This window comes from Asterias amurensis, chromosome 2, assembly GCF_032118995.1.
Source record: "Asterias amurensis chromosome 2, ASM3211899v1".
Classification (NCBI taxonomy): domain Eukaryota; kingdom Metazoa; phylum Echinodermata; class Asteroidea; order Forcipulatida; family Asteriidae; genus Asterias; species Asterias amurensis.
The window spans coordinates 7,911,835-7,932,539 of NC_092649.1; the positions used below are offsets into that span (position 1 = coordinate 7,911,835).

General features: G+C 39.4%; 2 protein-coding genes across 2 annotated transcripts; both read left to right on the top strand.

Moving 5' to 3' along the window:
* Positions 1-4,656: 4,656 nt before the first annotated feature.
* On the top strand, positions 4,657-8,112 carry LOC139954340 (3-beta-hydroxysteroid-Delta(8),Delta(7)-isomerase-like). Its single transcript, XM_071954096.1, has 4 exons — positions 4,657-5,143; positions 5,519-5,555; positions 6,315-6,457; positions 7,248-8,112. The coding sequence occupies exons 1-4, from the start codon at positions 4,849-4,851 to the stop codon at positions 7,472-7,474; spliced, it is 702 nt and encodes a 233-aa protein (XP_071810197.1). The 5' UTR covers positions 4,657-4,848; the 3' UTR covers positions 7,475-8,112.
* A 3,860-nt stretch (positions 8,113-11,972) lies between these two features.
* LOC139933969 (3-beta-hydroxysteroid-Delta(8),Delta(7)-isomerase-like) lies at positions 11,973-19,291 on the top strand. The gene is made up of 4 exons (XM_071928218.1): positions 11,973-12,347; positions 14,242-14,278; positions 14,751-14,893; positions 15,852-19,291. The coding sequence occupies exons 1-4, from the start codon at positions 12,053-12,055 to the stop codon at positions 16,079-16,081; spliced, it is 705 nt and encodes a 234-aa protein (XP_071784319.1). The 5' UTR covers positions 11,973-12,052; the 3' UTR covers positions 16,082-19,291.
* The last annotated feature ends 1,414 nt before the right edge of the window (positions 19,292-20,705 follow it).

The window sequence follows — 20,705 nt, forward strand, 5'->3', positions numbered from 1 at the left end:
TGCATAATAAATGTAAGTTAAAAACAAACAATTAGCTTTGTCACAGTCAATTAGTACAGACGAAGTGTAAAAAAAACGTTACAATATTAAGTAACTACAACTGCAGGCCTAGCCTACACACAGAGGCCACACCGAGTGACAAACTTTAAAATAATATGAGCTGCATTTGCATTAGCCAATAACACCAAACAATGATTTTGTGTGATTCACGCATTTTTGTGTAACAGATGCATCACGCGTTGATCAAGGAGAGGAGGAGCCGGTGACACCGAGGCAGGCCAATCACTGATCATGCAGCAATCCTGAAACTCACATGTGGCACACAAGACCGATCCATTACGCCCCGCCTCCTTACCAGTTGACCAATCACAGCCGCGAAACCCGATCACATTAGTGCAAAGATCACCAAACGGTTCAAATGGTGATCAGATTTCGCGGTTGTGATTGGTCAATGATAATTGGGCCTGGCATAATGGATCGGTGTATTAGCTTTGTTTTGGAAATACTGTAGACATTAGGAGTGCGCAGTTTGGTTTGGTTGGGTGTATACAAATAACCTAAACCTAACAGTACGACCACCATTCTCAAAATGGTTCATGGGTCAATCTGTATGAATGCATGCATTGCAGTCTATATATAAATTTTACAACGGGTCCGGTACGTTTCACATTTTTACGGGCCCAGCAGATTGGGATCCAGGCCTATTATTTTTGTGAATGATCGTTGTTGTACAGGGCACAGTTTGCTTTAAAAAAAGTGACACGTTTTCATTAAGTCGACGGGTACGCGTCGCAATAGACTGTGCAAGTCTCGCGCGGATTTGAACTTCCGGGACCATTGTGGTCCCAACCTTATGGAGTTTTACGTTGGGGAGATTTTGTTTTGTCCATTACTTTAGTTTAATGTAGTTTATGACCATAAAAATGACATATGTTGTTAAAAATGTAATACTAATTACTATCATATAAAAGTAAAAATAAAGTCAACATAATAACGAAGAAAAACAGATATTTAAACTTGACCTCGGGTCAGGTTACTTGTGTAAAAATTAAGAATTTGTGCCCATCTCCGATCACGAAACTTACGCAGACGCTTGTTTTGGTCGCGCGGGGTGAAAAGCCTTTTCATTGGTCGTTTAGGCGTCGGCTTCCTCTTTAAACTGCGTCACGCGTTTATCTAACGCCCTTGCGACCATCGTGCGTCCGCGTATAAACCAGCTTTTAGTAGTTTCACATTCGGGCGAAGATTTACAAAAGGGGTTTCAAAAAGTTTAAGATCAAACAAACATCCTTGTCCCAGAGTTTTACTTTTGTCTATACATAGACTTTAACCGATAATTGTGTATTTGTTTAAAACTGCTAAAACTAATTTAAACAAGTTCTATATGGTATTTTTGTTGTTCAGATTCGGCATGAAGAATAAATTACAGCAAAGATTTGATCCATAAAAAAATAAAGTTCTTCAGTTGTCGTGTTTTCTCGCTCCGTTGCGCGCGAGACTTGCACAGTCTATTGTCGACACTGCTATGACGTAACGGCAGGAAATTGCGATGGCCGGTGTCGCATCCTCTATGCAATAATACTATCCGGAGGACACTTTTGCATATGCAATAATGTCCGCCGGACGGTTTTGCATATGCAATCGTGACCGCCCGGACGCTGCTGCATAATGCAATTGTGTCCACCCGGACACATTTGCATATGCAGTTGTGTCCGCCCCCGTGCAAAACCGTCCTTGCAGTAAACAATAAACGTGGGAAACATGGGAAATTTAAGTGAATATTCATGCTGCATATTATACGTAGGTTCAGTGCATGCACGCTCGCACATACCATATACAGTCATGTACATGTCCACCGGATGGTTTTTGCACAGCCCCGGACACGATTACATACGCAAAAGTGTCCGGAGCGGACAGTATTGCATGGCGGACACAATTGCATCTGTCACCGGCACGACAAGACTATCAAAAAGAAGTTTATACAGTGTGTCACCCTAGCTATATAGCTCTATGGTGTCACCACACGAGGGGGCGGGAGTGGGGGGTACGAAATCTCCAGGGACATCTAAAAGAACACAACTTCGTGTGACAAGGGTGTTTTTCTTTCCTGGTTGTCTCGCAACTTCGACGACCAATGGGAGACTTTTTGGACTTATCAGATAAATACATTGTTCTCGGTCACGTGCGCACGCTCAGAACTACGTAAACAATGGAAATTTACCTGGTAAGCTGCTGCCACCTAGCGTCTCAAAGTCTCCAATTGAGCTTCAATTTTCAGTGGGTTGTTATCATTATGCATAATTGAGATACACCAAGTGAGAAGACTGGTCTCTGACAATTACCAATAGTGTCCAATGCCTTTAAGGACCTACAAACTACAATGTTGTTTATTGATGCCCACGCCCTGTTCTCTCCCTCTTAGTAGTTGGGTACATACGGAGGGATAGAATCTGCGACCAGCGACAGAATCTTCTTTATAAATTGCATGACCCCGATTTCAAAAGAGGGCGCTATCCAGTTGAGATTTATACACAGTTTGCCTTAATAAACCTTTTCACAAAATACCATTGCGCAAGCGCACACTGTCGATGGAGGTGCATGCTGGTCCAGCTAGCTATTAAATTAAATTTCTATTTTAAACCAAAGTTGGGGATTCGTTTTTGTTATCAGTAAATAAAACATTTGGAGAGTTTTTAAAACAGCAAACGTAGTAATTTACGGAGGAAAAGCTCGTGTAAAATATGACCTTAATGCGTGCCAATCTCCGTCGGACAAGTCAAAAACGCAACCCATGATTCCATGAGAAAATCGCATCAAAGTGAAGAACATTAATTCAGCAAAAATAATAATAAACGGACACTTTTTTTTTACAAAGGTTAGTGAGGAATATTTATTCTGATCTTCCCGCAAGTCGTTTTTAATTGTCCACATAAAACAAAATATTGAAGGCCTGCCAATTCTGTCAGATTCATACAATTGGGGTACGAAGTGACTCGGGTACGAAACGAAGTGACTTGGGTGCGACAATTTGGGTACGAAGTGACTTGGGTACGAAGTGACCGACAACGAGATCAGCATGCACCTAATTCCGCGTATTTGCGATTAGGTTTATTGTGGGGGGAGAGAATATCCTGCCACACCGGCCCCATACAAACGGTACTAAACCCTGCGATGGCGGGATGCGAAGTCTAGATCTTGACGGCGCGAGTTTACCTGAAGGCAAGTAGTACTGTTACATAATATTAATGTGTAATAATGGCAGTTACAGAACTCTACAGTCTCGATGATCAACTTCTTATAAATCAAGTTTTTTAGTTTTTTATTTATGCGGCCATTCGGCCGGGAAATTAACTGCCAGCAAAAAAATAAATAAATAAATAAACAAATAAAAATCGTCAAGCATAAACACATTGAGTGTTTAATTCCTTCCTGCTTTGTTACAAATACGGGTAGTATATAATACTGGTGGTGGTGGTGGTATGTTTGATTTCATTTGGGCATTACCAGTAATTTTACAAAGCAAAATCAGTGCAATATTTTTTTGATTCAAGCATGTCATATCCATGAAAACCCAAACTGATTGTAGAACCAAATTTAATGTTAAATACGTATTTCGGTACATCACGAATAGAGGGATGAGATTGGCAAAGATGTCAGCAGCCCGACGGTGTTTTGTTTTATCTGGTAATAATGTTCTTTATAGACTAATTGATATCTAAAGTATTTTTCATACTAAATATTTTCTTTCGTGTGAAAGGACAAAAATTTTCCCCACAACACAATCTGTTTTTGGTTCTAAATTGAATAATCGAGATCAGCAAGCTCAACATACCTTACAAAAGCTGCAATACTTTTGTGTGTAATTTTTACCCCCCCCCCCCCACAACAAAAATCATCCATTTTTTGATTGTTCAAAGGGCATTTCTAGTGAAAAAAAAATTAAATCTACGAATAACTTTGTGAAGGTGTAAAAGCCGAATCCGATTTTTATAATGTTTCTTGCACATTAATCTCCACAAGCCATTTCGAGATAATATGAAGACACAAAATCTGGCAAATCTGTCTGATACACCCGAAATGAACAATGCACTCCTAACCTGTAGTGGTCACCACTCTAAAAGGTAAAACGGCTGACAATCAATTTTCAAAAAAGCCTTTTTGAGATATTGGTTGACACTGATTAGAAGGTACTGTTTTGTAGGCGTATACATACAAATCCACCGATATTATGGCAATTTCGTGTTCACCATAACTAAACAATTGCTATATGGAAATGAGAACGCTGGAGAACGATCAGAGCATACTGATCGAAACGTCGACTTGAAACCAACCCCAACTCATGAGAGACAGTCATTATATGGTGTTACCGCAAACCTTTCCATATCGTATTTCTACCATGAAAAGTTTCAAATCCTACTAAAAAAATGCTTAGGGCTTCACTTCTGGCCAAATCGCTGGGGCAATTGTTGGTGAAGTGGGCGTGGCTTGCAGTTAAATACGTTATACCATGTACACACGGGATACAGCTTGGTCTTTAGGGTTTGGTTATTGAACACTATTAATTAGTAATAAATATTGTAATCAGAGCTCTGGGCTTGGAAGATGCGGGTACCTAAATCGCCAACTTGGTGTCATTCTGAGTAGGCGTTTTGTTAAAAAAAAAAACCCACATCACACACACAACTTTGGTCAAGTAGTCATCGGTGCATATTTCACCCTTGGCTATCCCATTCGGCCGGTGGCATTCTGGATCTTGGAGACTATATTATTAAGCTTTCATAGGGAAGTTTTTTCAAACCTTAGTTGATCGTCCGTATTCACTGTGTTTTTGGTAATTCCTGTGTAATCATGGCTTCAAACGTATCTCATCCGTACTATCCACTGGGCTTGGAGGTGCCCCACTACAAGGAAAACAGTCTCGGCAATGCGGTCACACCCATTACTCTGGGCTCCTTCGTTGTCATCTTCGTGTGCTTCTGGAAGTTCGTGAAGCAGGACCGGTTTAACCGTCTCCTAGGATCATGGGAGAAGGCTGCGCTGTGCTGGTGGGGGTTGTGTGGTTGCATCCACATGGTGTTGGAGGGGTACGTCAGCATGAACAGCGGCACTTTCCCTGGGGAAAACAACATCTTGGCGCAAATCTGTAAGTGTCTGTAAAAGAGAACAGCCAACACGATTGGTAAATTATTACAAACGCTGAAACTGCAAAAAATGTACTTAATAATTATGGTTGTACAAATTATCTTTAAAAAGGTGTAATTAAACAGAATCACCGTAAAGAGCAAGTTGCAGAGATGATTATAAATAATGATTGTGTGTTAGTCCATCCATCAAATTTATGACAAAAGTAGGGTATACAAGTACAGGATTTGAAATGTTGCACGATGGAAATTCTGGTACAACTAAGAAATTCGCCTACTACTGCTAGCATTAAAACAATGAAGCTATTAAAATTTAAGTTGCTATAAAATACATTTTATGCTTGTGATTACAATAATGTTTTCATATTTCATCGCAGGGAAAGAGTACACCAAGGGAGATAGCAGATACGTGCAGTAAGTATAGACAGTTGGGTGAATCAATGAGGTGGATCGATTCTAATCTAGAAAAAAAGCCTCCACCTGAAACAGAAATCTCACTTTTTATCAATTTCAAACCAGCATCAATCTTACAGAAAATCATGCCGGTATACCATCTCAATATCGGAAAACTAGAGTGTTTAGATGACTTCCAAATCACCAACTGCTCGTTTCGATCGCCGAAATAAAATCGATGCAAAAAAACTCATGATTTTGTGTATAACGAATGAAAAAGAACCCAGTAACACTAACCAGAAGGGGTTCGCCCACTGATCTCTATTGGGTTCGCTCCGGTGTTCGTGGTCTAATTGGCCATGCTGCGCCACAGCACTATGTGAAACCATTGTTTTTTGCATGGTGCTACACTGCAAAAACTGGGGTGCTAACATGATTCTTCCTGGTATCTTTGTGACAACACCAACACGGTGTTATTTATCCCCATTATCGTTGGTGAAATTAACACCGTGTCGGCGTTGTCACATATAGATACAAAGAAAATCAACTTTAACATCTCAGTTTTTGCAGTGTCATGTATAAAGGAATAAGTTTCATAAATAAAAACGTAGCTCTTACATACAGCCTACAAAAAAACACTGATCGCTTTTGATTCGCCCTGTGTGATATGTGATTAAGCACTTTATAAGAACCCAGACGCCTACTGTTGTTGTTGGAAATAAGTTATTCTTAAAATAAAAAACATTGTAAAAGAATACGAAAAATTGGTTGATATTTCAGGTCTGATGCATGTATTATAATCATGGAGGGACTGACGGCATGGCTTGAAGGTCCCGGATGTTTCTTCATCATGTGGGCGTTTCTTACCAGACACCCAATGCGTCACGTGCTCCAGTTCGGAGTCTCCATTGGTCAATTCTACGGTGAGTTTGACTCTTTCAACCGATCTTTTACCTTGGGACATGTTCACATTAAGAAGTCAAGGTTTATACATCCTTTTATAGATTTTATTCTTCAAGGAATACGTTGCCTTTGATCGGTAAGCTGGTCTTTGAAAAGCGTTTGTAACCTTTTGATATAAAATGCATATGGGTAAAAAGATGTTGTAAAAGTAGAACACAATGCTGGTCCACACAATCATGCCTTGAAATTGCACGGTTTTCCTTTTACCTCGTCGACTAACACGGTCGGCCAAATTTTATGGGAGTCAAGTTTTTGACTCACATAAACGGCCGACCGTGTTAGTTCGCAAAGTAAAAGGAAAACCGTGCAATTTCGAGGCAAATTTGTGTGGATCATTGTATTCTACTTTTAAAAGATCTTTCTAACCATTTGCATTTCACAACAATCGGTTAAAAACGCTTTCTATAGACCAACTCGTCCGATGTAAGGCAACGTGTTCCTTTAAATTAGTGTGCATTTTTTCCACTTCATGTATTTGTCCTTTGTTATTTGTAATTTATTTTGATATTTCGTGTTGTGTTTAAAGATGTGCGAGCAATGTTATTTCTTCTTCTGGAGAGTAATACCGTTTCTTGTGTCTTGTGTTTTATGTCTACAGCCGCAATCTTGGTCACGTTCCCTGTCTATTCATTAACCGAGTAATGAATGTTAACATTAAGTGAACAACAGGGAACCAGACTATTTCCACTTTGGGAAAACAGCTATTAATGGTTTTTAAAATAGTAAACTCTTTTGCTTTCCCCTACCCAGGTACGCTTCTGTACTTCTTCACCGAGATGTTCGACGGCCTAACCCACGGCCCCAGGTTCCATCCTCTGTACTTCTGGGGCTACGTCTTCGGCTTGAACTCGCCTTGGCTCGTGGTGCCTCCAATCCTAATATATCAGTCATGGAAGCAACTCAACCTGGCCCAGGGGCTCCTGGACAAAGAGACTGGATTCAACCCAGTAAAAGAGTTCTCAAAAAAACATAGATGAGTTGTTTTTAGATTGAAATGATATGATTGTGTGGAGGATAATTTGCATGTTAAAAAGGAAGATAATATTATTGCACCATTTCGTGTCTGTGTTTTTTAAAGTGTTTATTGTATGCAAGTTCGCCCCAAAAGGGTAAAAGCCACTATTGGTGTATGGGGCCAAACTCAGGGCCACTGCAGGTAGGAATTGATATTCCTCTTTAAACAGTCTAGATTGTACATGAATATTGTCTCAGTATTGCTGTAGTCAGGGTGGTAGTTTAACGTCCACACAATGCAAGCTAGATATTATCATCAGCCCCACTTGACAATGGCAAATTGTTCATCCTCCCACATAAAAAAGGAACTCTAACAAAAACAATGTCCTACTTATGACACCAATACACTTGGACTCTCACACTAAAGCTAAAAGCAAACAATGTTATTTTTATTGGGGAGTATTAACATAAAATGTACTTTGATTTTGCACCTCTTGATTTGGCTATAATTGTTCACTTTAATTTATAACTTTTTTGGTGCGATAGTTGTCAGCTTTAAGAATGATTGTTCTATTAAAAAAAGCTACATTTAGATTGAATTCACCTTATTCCAAAATAACACTCTGTTTAATGTTGTAATAAATGAGCAATAAAACATATATATATATACCATTACAATAAATAGCGTTTTCAAATTGAATTTCTTGTGCAGAGTTGTATTTTGTCATTTGTGGTTCTTCTTCACATTGGAAAGGCCAACCGTCACAAGAAAATGAATGTAGTAGATGCTGAGTAGGATTTGAAACTTCGCATTGTGATAATACGATATGGAAATTGTGGTAACACCATGTAATGACAATCTCTAATTAGTTAGGGTGGTTCTGAAAAGAACCGTTGGTTTCAATCGACGTTTCGATCAGTATGCTCTGAGTCGTCTTCCGAAGCTTTCTCAAGAAGACGATCAGAGCATATACTGATCGAAACGTCGAGTTGAAACCAACGGTTCTTTTCAGAACCATCCCATTAGAGACAGTCATTACATGGTGTTACCGCAAACCTTTCCGTATGGTAGTAGATGCTGTTTGATGGAATATTATAGTTGTGGTACACAGTACAGCCTGGACATCTGACGTCACACTTCGAGGCTCACGAGTAAACGCCAAAGAGTGTTCTCTGAGCCTAGGTCATTCCCCGTCCGTAATCACCTAGACTTGACTCAAGTCCCAATCCCGTGCCATCCCCAGGAAAATACTGTTTGGTGATGCTCTGCGTTCCAAAACCTGTTCAACATTTTGACGGTGACGGCACACTGTACTGTGTATGCTACGTGTTGTTTTGTAGTTAGTTGGGGTGGGGGGGGGGGGGGGGGTGGGGGACACCTCTCACACGAGACTGGTACTTGAATCATGGAGTAATTTATTCCTCCATGCTTGAATCAAGTCTAGTACGGTAATCACCTGTCACCTACATCCATTTCACATGGAAAAACGTACGAACTAAAATCCTATAGTAACATGTACATGTACATGTAGCCTGCACAAAACCCGTGTGGACATTGCATGCAGACGCCGAAAGCAAGCTTTCCATATCTGTGTTTTGATTGGTCCGAGGTGATGTTGCTCAGCTGCATCAACATCAACCTCAGACCAATCAAAATACAACATGTAAAGCTCACGTTACTGCACGTTTATCCAATAACAGTACTATTGTATTGAATAAAATCACCGGTGCTGAAAAGAAAGTACCTGTTTTTATCCCAAAGACAGGGGACCTGTCTAAGTACATAGTATAGCGCTTCTTACATCCGACAGTCACCGCATGAAATGCACCCATTATCTTTACGTCAGGTATGGTGAACTATTTTTTTGACAATTTATTTTAAGGGTTTCTTGGCCAACAATGAAATAAAGTTCGATCTGCGGCTAAGCAAAGCAAAATACAATAATAATAATAATAATAATAATAATAATAATAATAATAATAATAATAATAATAATAATAATAATAATAATAATAATAATAATAATAATAATAATAATAATAATAATAATATCGAAGTCTTATATAGCGCACGTATCTACCAAACAAGGTACTCAAGGCGCTGAGTATATTACAAACTTCCAGAAAGATAGTGATGAATTCTGAGACCCAATTAGTTAGGACCTTATAAGGGTTAACAAGGTGCTATCGGCGCATATAGCAGCCACAGCCAGGAACACCGGGGTGTACCCCTTCTCTTTTCGAGTGCACTGGGTTCTTTTACATGCGTTTCTCAACGCATTTAACCTCATGTAAATCTGTGGACATTGTGATTGGTGTCGTCCTACAAAAGGTACCCATTGATTCGATTCGATTCGATTCGATTTAATTCAAACCAATCCAATCCAATTAATTAAAGTTAATGAGATCCCATAAAGGGTATTATTATTCAAATGTTCGCATGCATACAGTAAAAACATAGAACTATTTAGTATGCTTGCCACCTTCAAGACAAGTACTCGATCGAATAGTGAGAATGAATTTGTTTGTGATTGTATATTTGGTTTGCGGTACCACCATGTGTGTATCTACTTGCCAGGTAGAGTTGTTCTTTGGGAACTGTCTTGCTTGATTCTACTGCCGCGGAGTAGATAATCGGAGGTTCGGGAGACGTCTCAGTTCTGAAAAGAACTGTCTTGCTTTTTAACTATTACCAGGGCGGATGGTATAGCAATTAGACTGGACTACTACTTTAGCTTATAGGATCGTAAACTGTACTGCGGCGGAGTCAGTTCTGAAATTGGTCTCAACGTTTCGACTAGCTTGCTCTAGTCATCGTCATTCTTGTTTGTGACTGTTGAATGACAATCACTATAGTGAGTTTTCAATTTCAACTGAAAAAAAATCAGAATGAGCCATCACACAGGCGTTAATTTAAAAAAAATAAAAAAAAACACATACAGTTGATAATTGCTGACTTTCAAATAGTTGTTTTTATGAATAGTTTTCTCTGATTTTGTTTGCACCATCAAACTTTTTTAAAATATCCTTTTATCGCTAAACTACACTGGCTTTCCATGGAGAAGCGCATCCAATTCAACACTCTTCTATGTTTTTAACCTTATCTGTCTAATATGTTTCATCTTCGCCAAACTCACCGTCCAGGACTCCGTTCTTCTTCCGATAAAACTCAGCTTAACACTGATGAATCTAAATTCATGATAAATTAAAACTTATCTCTTTCCTAAATAGTAGATTAATGATTTGTTTCTTGCAAGTTTCAATTTATCCTATTCTTTGTTATGCGCTTTGATCATGTTTTGGAAAAGCGCATTATAAATACCTTTTATTATTTATTATTATTATTATCAAAGTATTCATATGACTAAAAAGTTTGTTGACAGTATACTCAGTTCTCTCTGATTTTATTTGTTCGATAAAGCTTTAAATAAAACACGTCATCAAAAGATTCACAAGAATGAAAAGTTTGTTGACATTATACCATAATTTTACTTTGTTTTACTTAAGAAAGAGCACGGTGTAATCCAAAATACCAGCAAAACAAATACGATGTCATCAAATTGAACGACTTGCAGAGAGTTTTTTATATTTTTTATAAGGCCCTTCCGCCCGCACCAGTATAGGTGGTGAATGCTGTGTTTGCAAGAACACTCCAATAATTTTTCGTTTTGGCGACTTTTGGAAAAGTGCAACATAAATGCCTTCGTTGTTATTTTAATAGCACTTCATCATGACATTGAGGGGCGACTCAAAGTGCTAGCTATAATTATTTGACGATTTAAGAGATAATTTCGTAAAAGAAATGCGTACAAAATTAAGTAAGTATTTGCATTTCGGGACACAAATCGTTAATATTTTACGCAAATAATGTATTTGGATAAATTATTTTAAATTTGGGGCACCAACCGTGAATTTTTTGTCAATATTTTACGTAAATTTTTACAGCACGGGAAAACAAGTAATGTGTACGTAAATATTTGCAATTATGGGCACAAACCTTGAGTAAAGTATTCTTATATGGCGCAGTTTTAGTCATAGTTTAATGTTTATGAAAGATTAGATGTCTGTGTGGGTTTTGTCTATAGTTTTTTTTGTGCTTATGGCTGAATAAAACTGACAGTAATAGTGCAACGAGTTCCCTGAAAGCTATCAATAACAAAGGTTTAAAAAAAACATCTGACCAGACATAATTAAGTCCAGATCCCACTCCACGAAGTTTGCAAGATGAGGGAAAATTCATGTATAAATTTTACTCAGAACATTAACATTGGAGTCGGTTTAATTTTCTTTACCATAGCAACCCACTCTTTTTGAGTTCTACTTGAATGTAACATGCCAGGTTCCAGCTCATAGTCAAATGTTATCTCTTCTACACTCATAAATTTTAATTGTTCGAATGATATCGAGAACTTCGTCTGTGATGCGGGCAATAAATTACCATGTCATCAAGTGGTATCCTTGAACACAAGGAGTTTGCTTATAAGCGCAAGAAAGCTCGGTGCATCACTTAGTTTTGGTGCAACTAGTCGTTCGGAACAGAAGTGTTCACACCTTAAAGTTGGTCGTCCGTCGTGACTGTGTTTTTTGCAACTCCTGTAATCATGGCTTCAAACGTGTCTCATCCGTACTATCCACTGGGGATTGAAGTGCCCCACTACAAGGAAAACAGTTTCGGCAACGCGGTCACACCCATTGCCTTGACTATTTTCTTCTTCATCTTCATGGCCGTCTGGAAGTACGTGAAGCAGGACCGGTTTGACCGTGCCCTGGGTTCGTGGGAGAAGGCAGCGCTGGGCTGGTGGGGGTTGTGTGGTTGCATCCACATGGCCGTGGAGGGGTACGTAAGCCTGAACAGCACAACTTTTCCCGGGGAAGACAACTTCTTGGCGCAAATATGTAAGTGTCCGTTTGTACAATGAAAAAGAAAGAAAGGAAATAAAAAAACGAAAGATAGTTTTGTTTTAGTGATAATAATACACTGAGAATAGAACGCCATCTTTTTAACTCTAAAATTGTCTCGAAGGAGCATCGTACGTAAAAAAAACACAATCGACATTATACCCACGGTTTCCCAAAGTTACAAACATGTAAACTGTCAAAAACCAGTCTTCTCACTTGGAGTATCCCAACATATGCATAAAATAACAAACCACTGAAGATTTTAGCTAGCTCAATTGGTCGTCGAAGTTGCGAGATAACTATGAAAGAAAAAACACCATTGTCACACGAAGTTGTGTGCTTTCAGATGCTTGATTTCGAGACGTCAAATTCTAAACTTGAGGTCTCGAAATCAAATTCGTTGAACATTACATTTTTCTCGAAAACTATACGTCACTTCAGAGGGAGCCGTTTCTCACAATGTTTTATATTATCAATCTCTCCCCATTACTCGTTACCAAGTAAGGCTTTATGCTAACAATTATTTTGAGTAATTACCAATAGTGTCCACTGCCTTTAAGAAAGAAAAGTTCAACGGGTACAACAGATTGTTATCCTAGAAAAGCAGTATGAGCCCTCGCAACTATTTCGCGCTCTTGAAAGTTGTTTCCAGGTTACATTGAAATGAACGCTAATACTTATATCTATAAAAAGTTAATGCAATCATCTTCATGCCTATACGGATTTAAATCAAACCGCCTCATTGGAACCGAACGAGCTGCAAAGTATCATTCATATTTGTATAGCACAATAGATGGTCACCTTTTTAGAAGACGATAATCTCGTCAGATTTCCTACCACAGGCAATGATTATCCTGCCGATGATCTTGGCATTAGCAGTAATAAGCTCGTTTAAAGTATGTGTCTCATTGCAAGTATGTGTTCTACTACAATCAAAAACCCTTTTTACACAATAGGTATTTCCCGGGAAATTCTCAGGAACTTTTGGGCGATCTATTTTTTTGTTTTACACTTCGGGAATTTCCCGGGAAATAACTAATTTACAGTAAATATATAAACCCTGCTCAGGAGTAGGGTTATGAGTGAATTTCCCCCGGGTTTTTTTTTCCCCGGGAAAGACAGCTAGTGAGAACAATAGCGGGTTTAACTTACCCCCCATCCCAACGTTTGCGTCCGCGCTGCGTTGGGACGCCTCCGCATGGGCTGACCTGTTTTCCGCAATCCTGGGGTTTGACTGTTGGGCTGAAACGACCGTGCATATTCATGGGAAATAGAACTCCCGGGAGTAACAACACTCTAATGAGAACGGTTGCTGGGGTGGCTCCGTAGTGTGAGAAGGGCTTAAAGACAGTAGACACTATTGATAGTTGTCAAAGAGCAGTCTTCTCACCATCTTAACATGCACAAAATAACAAACCTGTGAAAATTTGAACTCAATTGGTTGTCGAAATTGCAAGATAATAATGAAAGAAAAAAAAAACACCCTTGTCACATGGAGTTTTGTGCTTTCAGATGCTTAATTTCGAGAGCTTAATATCTGAGGTTTAGAAATCAAAATCGTGGAAAATTACTTCTTTCTGGAAAACTACGTCACTTCAGAGCTAGAGGGAGCCGTTTCTCACAATGTTTCATACGACCAACCTCTCCCCATTACTCGTTACCAAGTAAGGTTTTATGCTAATAATTATGTTGAGTAATTACCAATAGTGTCCACTGCCTTCAAGTCTCGCGCGAATTCCAACATTGTTTTCTTGGAACCACATCTCATTATCATGTAACGGAGACAAAATCGCGCACTTTCACGGGTCCCAGTGCTCAGATTCGCAAGACTGTCACACCAATAATTATCAGTGTAATTAACATATTTCAACATATTTCTGTGTTATTACAGGGAAAGAGTATGCAAAGGGTGATAGCAGATATGTGCAGTAAGTATACAATATAAATGGTACACTTTTACTCGGGCCTGCGTTTACTATACAAATGTATGTGAATGTTTAATGTCCAATATCAAAAAAAGCAAAAGTGTACACTCGCTGTATGTACAAACCTATTTGAACTGAATGTCCAATAGACCTTATGCATATGACGTCATTTCAGTAGGGCGCCCTCACCTAGAGGTCAAAAGGAGGTTGTTCATTGGCCAATACTGTGCGCCGCGCGTACAAATCTTTGCGTCTCGATTGTTTTTAACCGTTTTTCCTCTAAGATGGCGGCTGGATGACGTCAATGCATACGGTCTATACCAAATCAACTCTAATGTATTGACCAAAATGCTTGTAGTTCTTGTCACATTTTCCAATGGCCAAATATATTTCGCATGACATACTCTGACTGTGTGCCGAATTCTTTTTAAAAGAATATGAAGTTAATAGAAAAATATATTGGTTGATATTTCAGGGCAAATGCTTGTATTATTATCATGGAGGGGCTGACGGCATGGCTTGAAGGTCCCGGATGTTTCGTCATTGTGTGGGCGTTCCTTAACAGACACCCAATGCGTTACGCACTCCAGTTTGGCGTCTCCATTGGCCAATACTACGGTAAGTTACTGTCATTGTTTTCATCCGGTCTTTTATCTTCGAGTAGTACAATATGTCATACGACTCCAAAGTATCTTTACACGCGAACGCGGCAACAAGCTGTACCATTTAGCTACTGGCTAGTGTTGTATTAGACACTACTGGCTAGTGTGGTATTAGCCATCACTGACCACTAGCCGCTCACTGGTATGGTACAAGCCATTATAACACCCCTTGCAAGTATTCTGCCTGCTCATTGGTTTAGAGGGCGTCACATGACATGTCTTAGTTTTGCCAGACGACGGCCGTGTGATAGAGCGCCGGTTTGCCATGCGCTAGTCCGACAGACTAGCACATGGCGTGCAATACCCAGACGTCCTGTGCGTGTACGAGGATTATAAATTAATAGTCTGTAACCACTGCGAATTGCACGACACTACATGCAACACAGTAAGTAAAAGTGTATGCAATCTGTATTCGCGTCGTCCGTGGATTGTAGCATTCAGGTCTGTAACTTAATAATAACAGTACGGTATTTAGAAATGTTTGGGGTGTAATAAAACAAATATTGACTGCTTTTACTCGTGCAATGGTTAAAAACTATGACTCCCTCGGTGATCCCAGTAGCGTTCTATTTTCCCTCGGCTTCGCCTCGGGAAAATAGAACGCTCCGGGGATCACCTCGGGAGTCATAGTTTTAACCATAGCACTCGAAGCAGTCAATATTTGTATACTGGCCACTGCCTCGTGTGGTACTAGCCACCACCCATTATACTATTAGTGTGGTACTAGCCACTATCCTTTGCCTCGTGTTGTACTAGCCATTAACCACTGACTTGTGTGGTATACAAGCCTTTAGCCACTGCCTCGTGTTGCCGCGCCCTCTCACCACAAAACCTAGTTCCTGCAGCGATGTTTGCTGTCATAAAAAGTCATTCGCAAACCAAGTCAAGACTATCTTTTGTTATCCCACACCCAGGTACGCTTCTGTACTTCTTCACCGAGATGTTCGATGGTCTATCCCACGGTCCCCGGTTCCACCCTATATACTTCTGGACTTACGTATTCGGGATGAACTCACCCTGGCTGGTGGTGCCACCAATCCTAATCTATCAGTCCTGGAAGCAACTCACCCTAGCCCAGGGGCTTCTGGACAAAGAGACTGGATTCAACCCAGTTAAAGGTGGTGTCTCCAAAAAAATTAGATGAGTTTTTAAGATTGAAAATGATGTAGAAGATGATGTTGGGTTAAAGGCAGTGGACACTATTGGTAATTTCTCTAAATAATTATTAGCATAAAACCTTAATACTTTGTGACGAGTAATGGGGAGGTTGGTGGTATAAAACATTGTGAGAAACGGCTCCCTCTGAAGTGACACAGTTTTCGAGAAAGAAGTAATTTTCGACGAATTTGATTTCGAGACCTCAGATTTAGAACTTGAGGTCTCGAAATCAACCATCTAAACGCACACAACTTCGTGTGACAAGGGTGTTTTTTCTTTATTATTAATATCTCGCAACTTCGATGACCGACTGAGCTGGAATTTTCACAGGTTTGTTATTTTATGCATAATGTTGAGATACACCAAGTGAGAAGACTGGTCTTTGACAATTACCAATAGTGTCCAGTGTCTTTAAAGAAGATGTCTCTTCTAATAAAATTATGTTTGGGTTGTCTGGCTGGCATAGTGGTAGCTTTCCTCGCCTTCCACCTCTTTATATAGGTCCCGGTTCGAATCCTTCTTTGTGGCACTATGTTGATTGAGATTCAGCCCCTACCTGACTGCGTGGGGTTTCTCTTGAATAGTTCCCTTTGGTTTTCTTCCAACACCTATAAGTGAACATCTTCCTTTCTCGTCTTCTCTCCATTGGATTATTGGCTAGTATGGTGAATGTAAAAAAATCAATTAAGTTCAAATCAAAAACCTTTTATGTAAAAAATTGATTGCACTTGAATATGAATTTTGTTACGTGTAGGTTTGAGTGTGGAGTGTAATCACTGCTTATGAGAGTACGTGAGCAGCATAAAGTTTCAAATGATTTAAAAATGTTCTCAGATTTGCACACAATTTCTATAGTCAGTTTAAAGTCGGTAATGGTGGAAACTTTCATAGATATTTTTGGATTGAAATGCTTTATTATTATACATATACTATATAAACTTGGTTTATTATATGTTGTTTAGAAATGAGTTTTAAAAAACCCACTTATTAGGTTGTTTGTGTGCTTCGTAGGTTTATCTCACAGCACCAAAGATCACAAGGGTTCTACTCCTATAAAACACCCCTAGTTATTATGAAATCTCCTTCAAAATCCTGTGAGCTGGATCCAGTGTCAACATCTATGATAAAGCAAAACATCGATATTTTTGTACCCTACATCACTAAGCTTGTAAACGAATCCCTCAGTTCCGGTTGTTTCCCCGATAGCCTCAAAGTTTCCTACATCAAGCCGCTCATCAAGAAACCAAACCTGGACAAGGAGATATTCAAAAACTACAGACCGGTTGCAAACTTAAAATATCTTGGAAAAGTCATCGAACGAGTAGTTTCATCACGTATTTCTGATCACATTCATACTTTCAACCTGTCCGACGTGTTCCAGTCAGCATACAAGCCTTTCCATGGGACCGAGGCTGCACTAGTCCGTGTGAGCAACGATATTCTCTCTGCAATGGACAATGGTAACCTAACAGCACTAGTCCTGCTAGACTTGAGTGCTGCTTTTGACACTGTCGATCACAACATCCTTCTCTCTCGGCTCCAGAATCACCTTGGCATAGAGGACACAGCCCTAGCATGGTGCAAATCGTATCTCTACAATAGAACTCAGCATGTATGTATTGGCACCGCGATATCCGACCCTGTTGTTTTGAACTACTCTGTGCCACAGGGGTCGGTACTCGGCCCGCAGTGGTTTACGCTATACACTTTACCGATTCGTGACATCATCCTGAAATTTAATCTGAATTACCATGTGTACGCAGACGACACTCAGCTATACATCACGTTTAAATCTTCTCAAGAAAACGCCAATGCATCTATTGCAAGACTTGAGAAATGCATCCAAGAGATTCGACGTTGGACACAACAAAACTTCCTGAAGTTAAATGATGATAAGACAGAGTTCCTTCTATTTGGGTCACGTCAACAGTTAACTAAGGTTTCAGTGCCATACATCTCCATCGGTGATGCTCGGATAGCTCCCTCGCTGAAAGCTCGGAACTTAGGGGTTATTTTTGATTCATCGATGACACTTCAGCCACACATCAACAACATTGTTCGTTTATCATCATATCACATCAGGAATATAGGTAAGATTCGCAAGTACTTGGACAAAAGTGCCACTGAAAAGGTCATTCACGCATTTGTTACTTCTCGTCTTGACAACGGCAATGCTCTTCTCTACAGTCTTCCTAACAACCAGATTTCCCGACTTCAACGGCTCCAAAATACTGCTGCCCGCATTGTGACACTGTCTAGAAAATCCTGTTCTATCACCCCCATTCTGAAACAACTACACTGGCTGCCTATCTCTCAACGAATCATCTTCAAGCTGATGCTCATTGTCCACAAAGCTCTTAATGGCAAAGCTCCCCACTATATTTCTGAACTGCTTCACGTTTACACTCCATCAAGGAATCTTCGATCAAGTTCTATGCTTCTCCTCATTGAACCCAAGTCTCGACACTCATGGGGTGACAGGTCTTTTTCTTCAGCTGCGCCACGCATCTGGAACTCTCTACCACTTAATCTTCGATCTTGTGTTTGTACTGCAAAATTCAAGTCTCTTCTCAAAACTTATCTTATGTCACAGGTTTTCAATGACTAATTTTGTTGTGTCTGTTTTTCTTTGTGTTGTGTTTTGTTTTTTTGTTTTTGTTTTTGGTTTTACTGCGCCTTGAACACCCAGCAGGGTGGATATGTGCGCATTACAAGTCTTATTATTATTATTATTATTAGTTATACTAATATTATTTTTGATTTTTGGGGTTGAACAAAAAATAAAATTAATATTGTTTTTGTACAATAAAGCCACAATCAAGCGTCAGCAAATTAATTCACACAAAATATTAAATCGAAAAAGTTTGTTGACATCTCCACTTTGTTTGATATTTAACACCAGCATCCAGACCTCAATGTATAAGAAGCGAGCTGGAAAGTTTGTTGACTTTACGATTGTTTTTTATGGCACGAAGGTATTTGAACTACCAGCAAGTTCAGTCATCAAACTGGAAAGTTTGTCGACCGTTCTATATCTCTACATTATTGTTGTTATAAAGCATGGCTTTGTTAAATACCAGCAAAACAATTTGATAAATCGAAACAATGAGAAACAAAAAATAGTTTGCAGAGTTGAAAATCTCTTGACGTTTCGTTGAAGCTGTATTAAAGCAATATTAACAATTCCAACTTGAAAGCTTGTTTGAGTTCATCATTTTCTCTGTTGTTTGTTTGTATGTTTGTTTGTTTGTTGTTTGTTTTTCTGTTTGTTTGTCTGTTTTTTGTTTTTGTTTAGATTATCTCACCGTCAAGAAAGCTCGACAAACCACAATAAAGGGGATACTTACAACAGCCAATTTCTCTCATTACAAACATTGGTGTCTTCAAGAAGTTGTGATTCTGTTGTTGTAGGTGGTGGTTTGTTTTGTTTTTATTTCTATACAGTTTTATTTTCTGATGAAGAAGCTCTTGTTTAGTACCAGCAAATAAGTGACCTTGATTCAGAATAGTTTGCGAAGGTGTTTTTCCCAAAATGCCTTCCGGTCGTACTGTCTTACATGTAATATGCAGGTAGGGGGTTAGTTTGCATATAATGGAATGGTTCGTCAAATTACCAATGAAAAAAACCCATCTGTTATAAGACTATGCAAGTCTCGCGTGTATTAGAACTTTGGACCTGCTAAAATAGACGAGATTGTTTCCTTCATGGCACGACGTTTGAACAAAACGTTTCTTTGAATTATAGCGTGAAATCAAACTATAAGTGAAGAGACAAAAGTCCACTGTGGATGTGTGTCCATAAATAAGTTGTGCAAGGTTTCACGGAAAATGGCCGTTACATTTTGTAAGAATATTTTGCCTGAAAGTTTTGATATATGAAGTGCTTATACTGCACAGCATTACGTCATTAAAGAAACTATGGTGGCCTTACTTTGTCATCCGCTCTTCCCAAATCGTAGACATTTCCCCAAAACCACGCCCACTTTGTACACAATGTGTCTCCAAAAATGGACCGATCCGGCCTGTCAATCAAACCGTGCGCGTTCACCCATTTGACCAATCACAGCAATGATTGTGGTCGGACAAACTCGGTTATGCGTGTGCGTATATTTGGCATTCGCGGCAGAATCGTGCAGAATGTCATTGGGAGTGCTCGTACACGTGTCTTGCTCACGTGTGCGGTGGGCGGAGCTTAGTGGAAAGCCGGAACGGTCCATTTCAGACATTAATATGGTTGCCCTGGAGGGACATCGCAACGCGAATACTTGCCCAATGCGATATTGTGGATTTGTTGGCGAATATTATTATGCGCAACCGTGTGCGATACTTTTTGAAACGTTGTGAATTTGCATCTGATGAGTTAGTTGTTGCTACGACACTAATATGCAGTTAAGTAACTAGTTAGTCTTTGTGCTGCCACTATTTTACTTGTGATTTTGATTGCATACTCTGTCTCATACCTTTTTGACGATGTCCATGTTGCAATTTGGCTGCAAAGGGAGTACATGACGCTATTGCAGGAAAGTTATAATAATATGTGCACACCAAGCACAGCCATACGTCACGCACCCAACATTAGTGAAAGACCTAGGGAAGATGAGTTCATATTA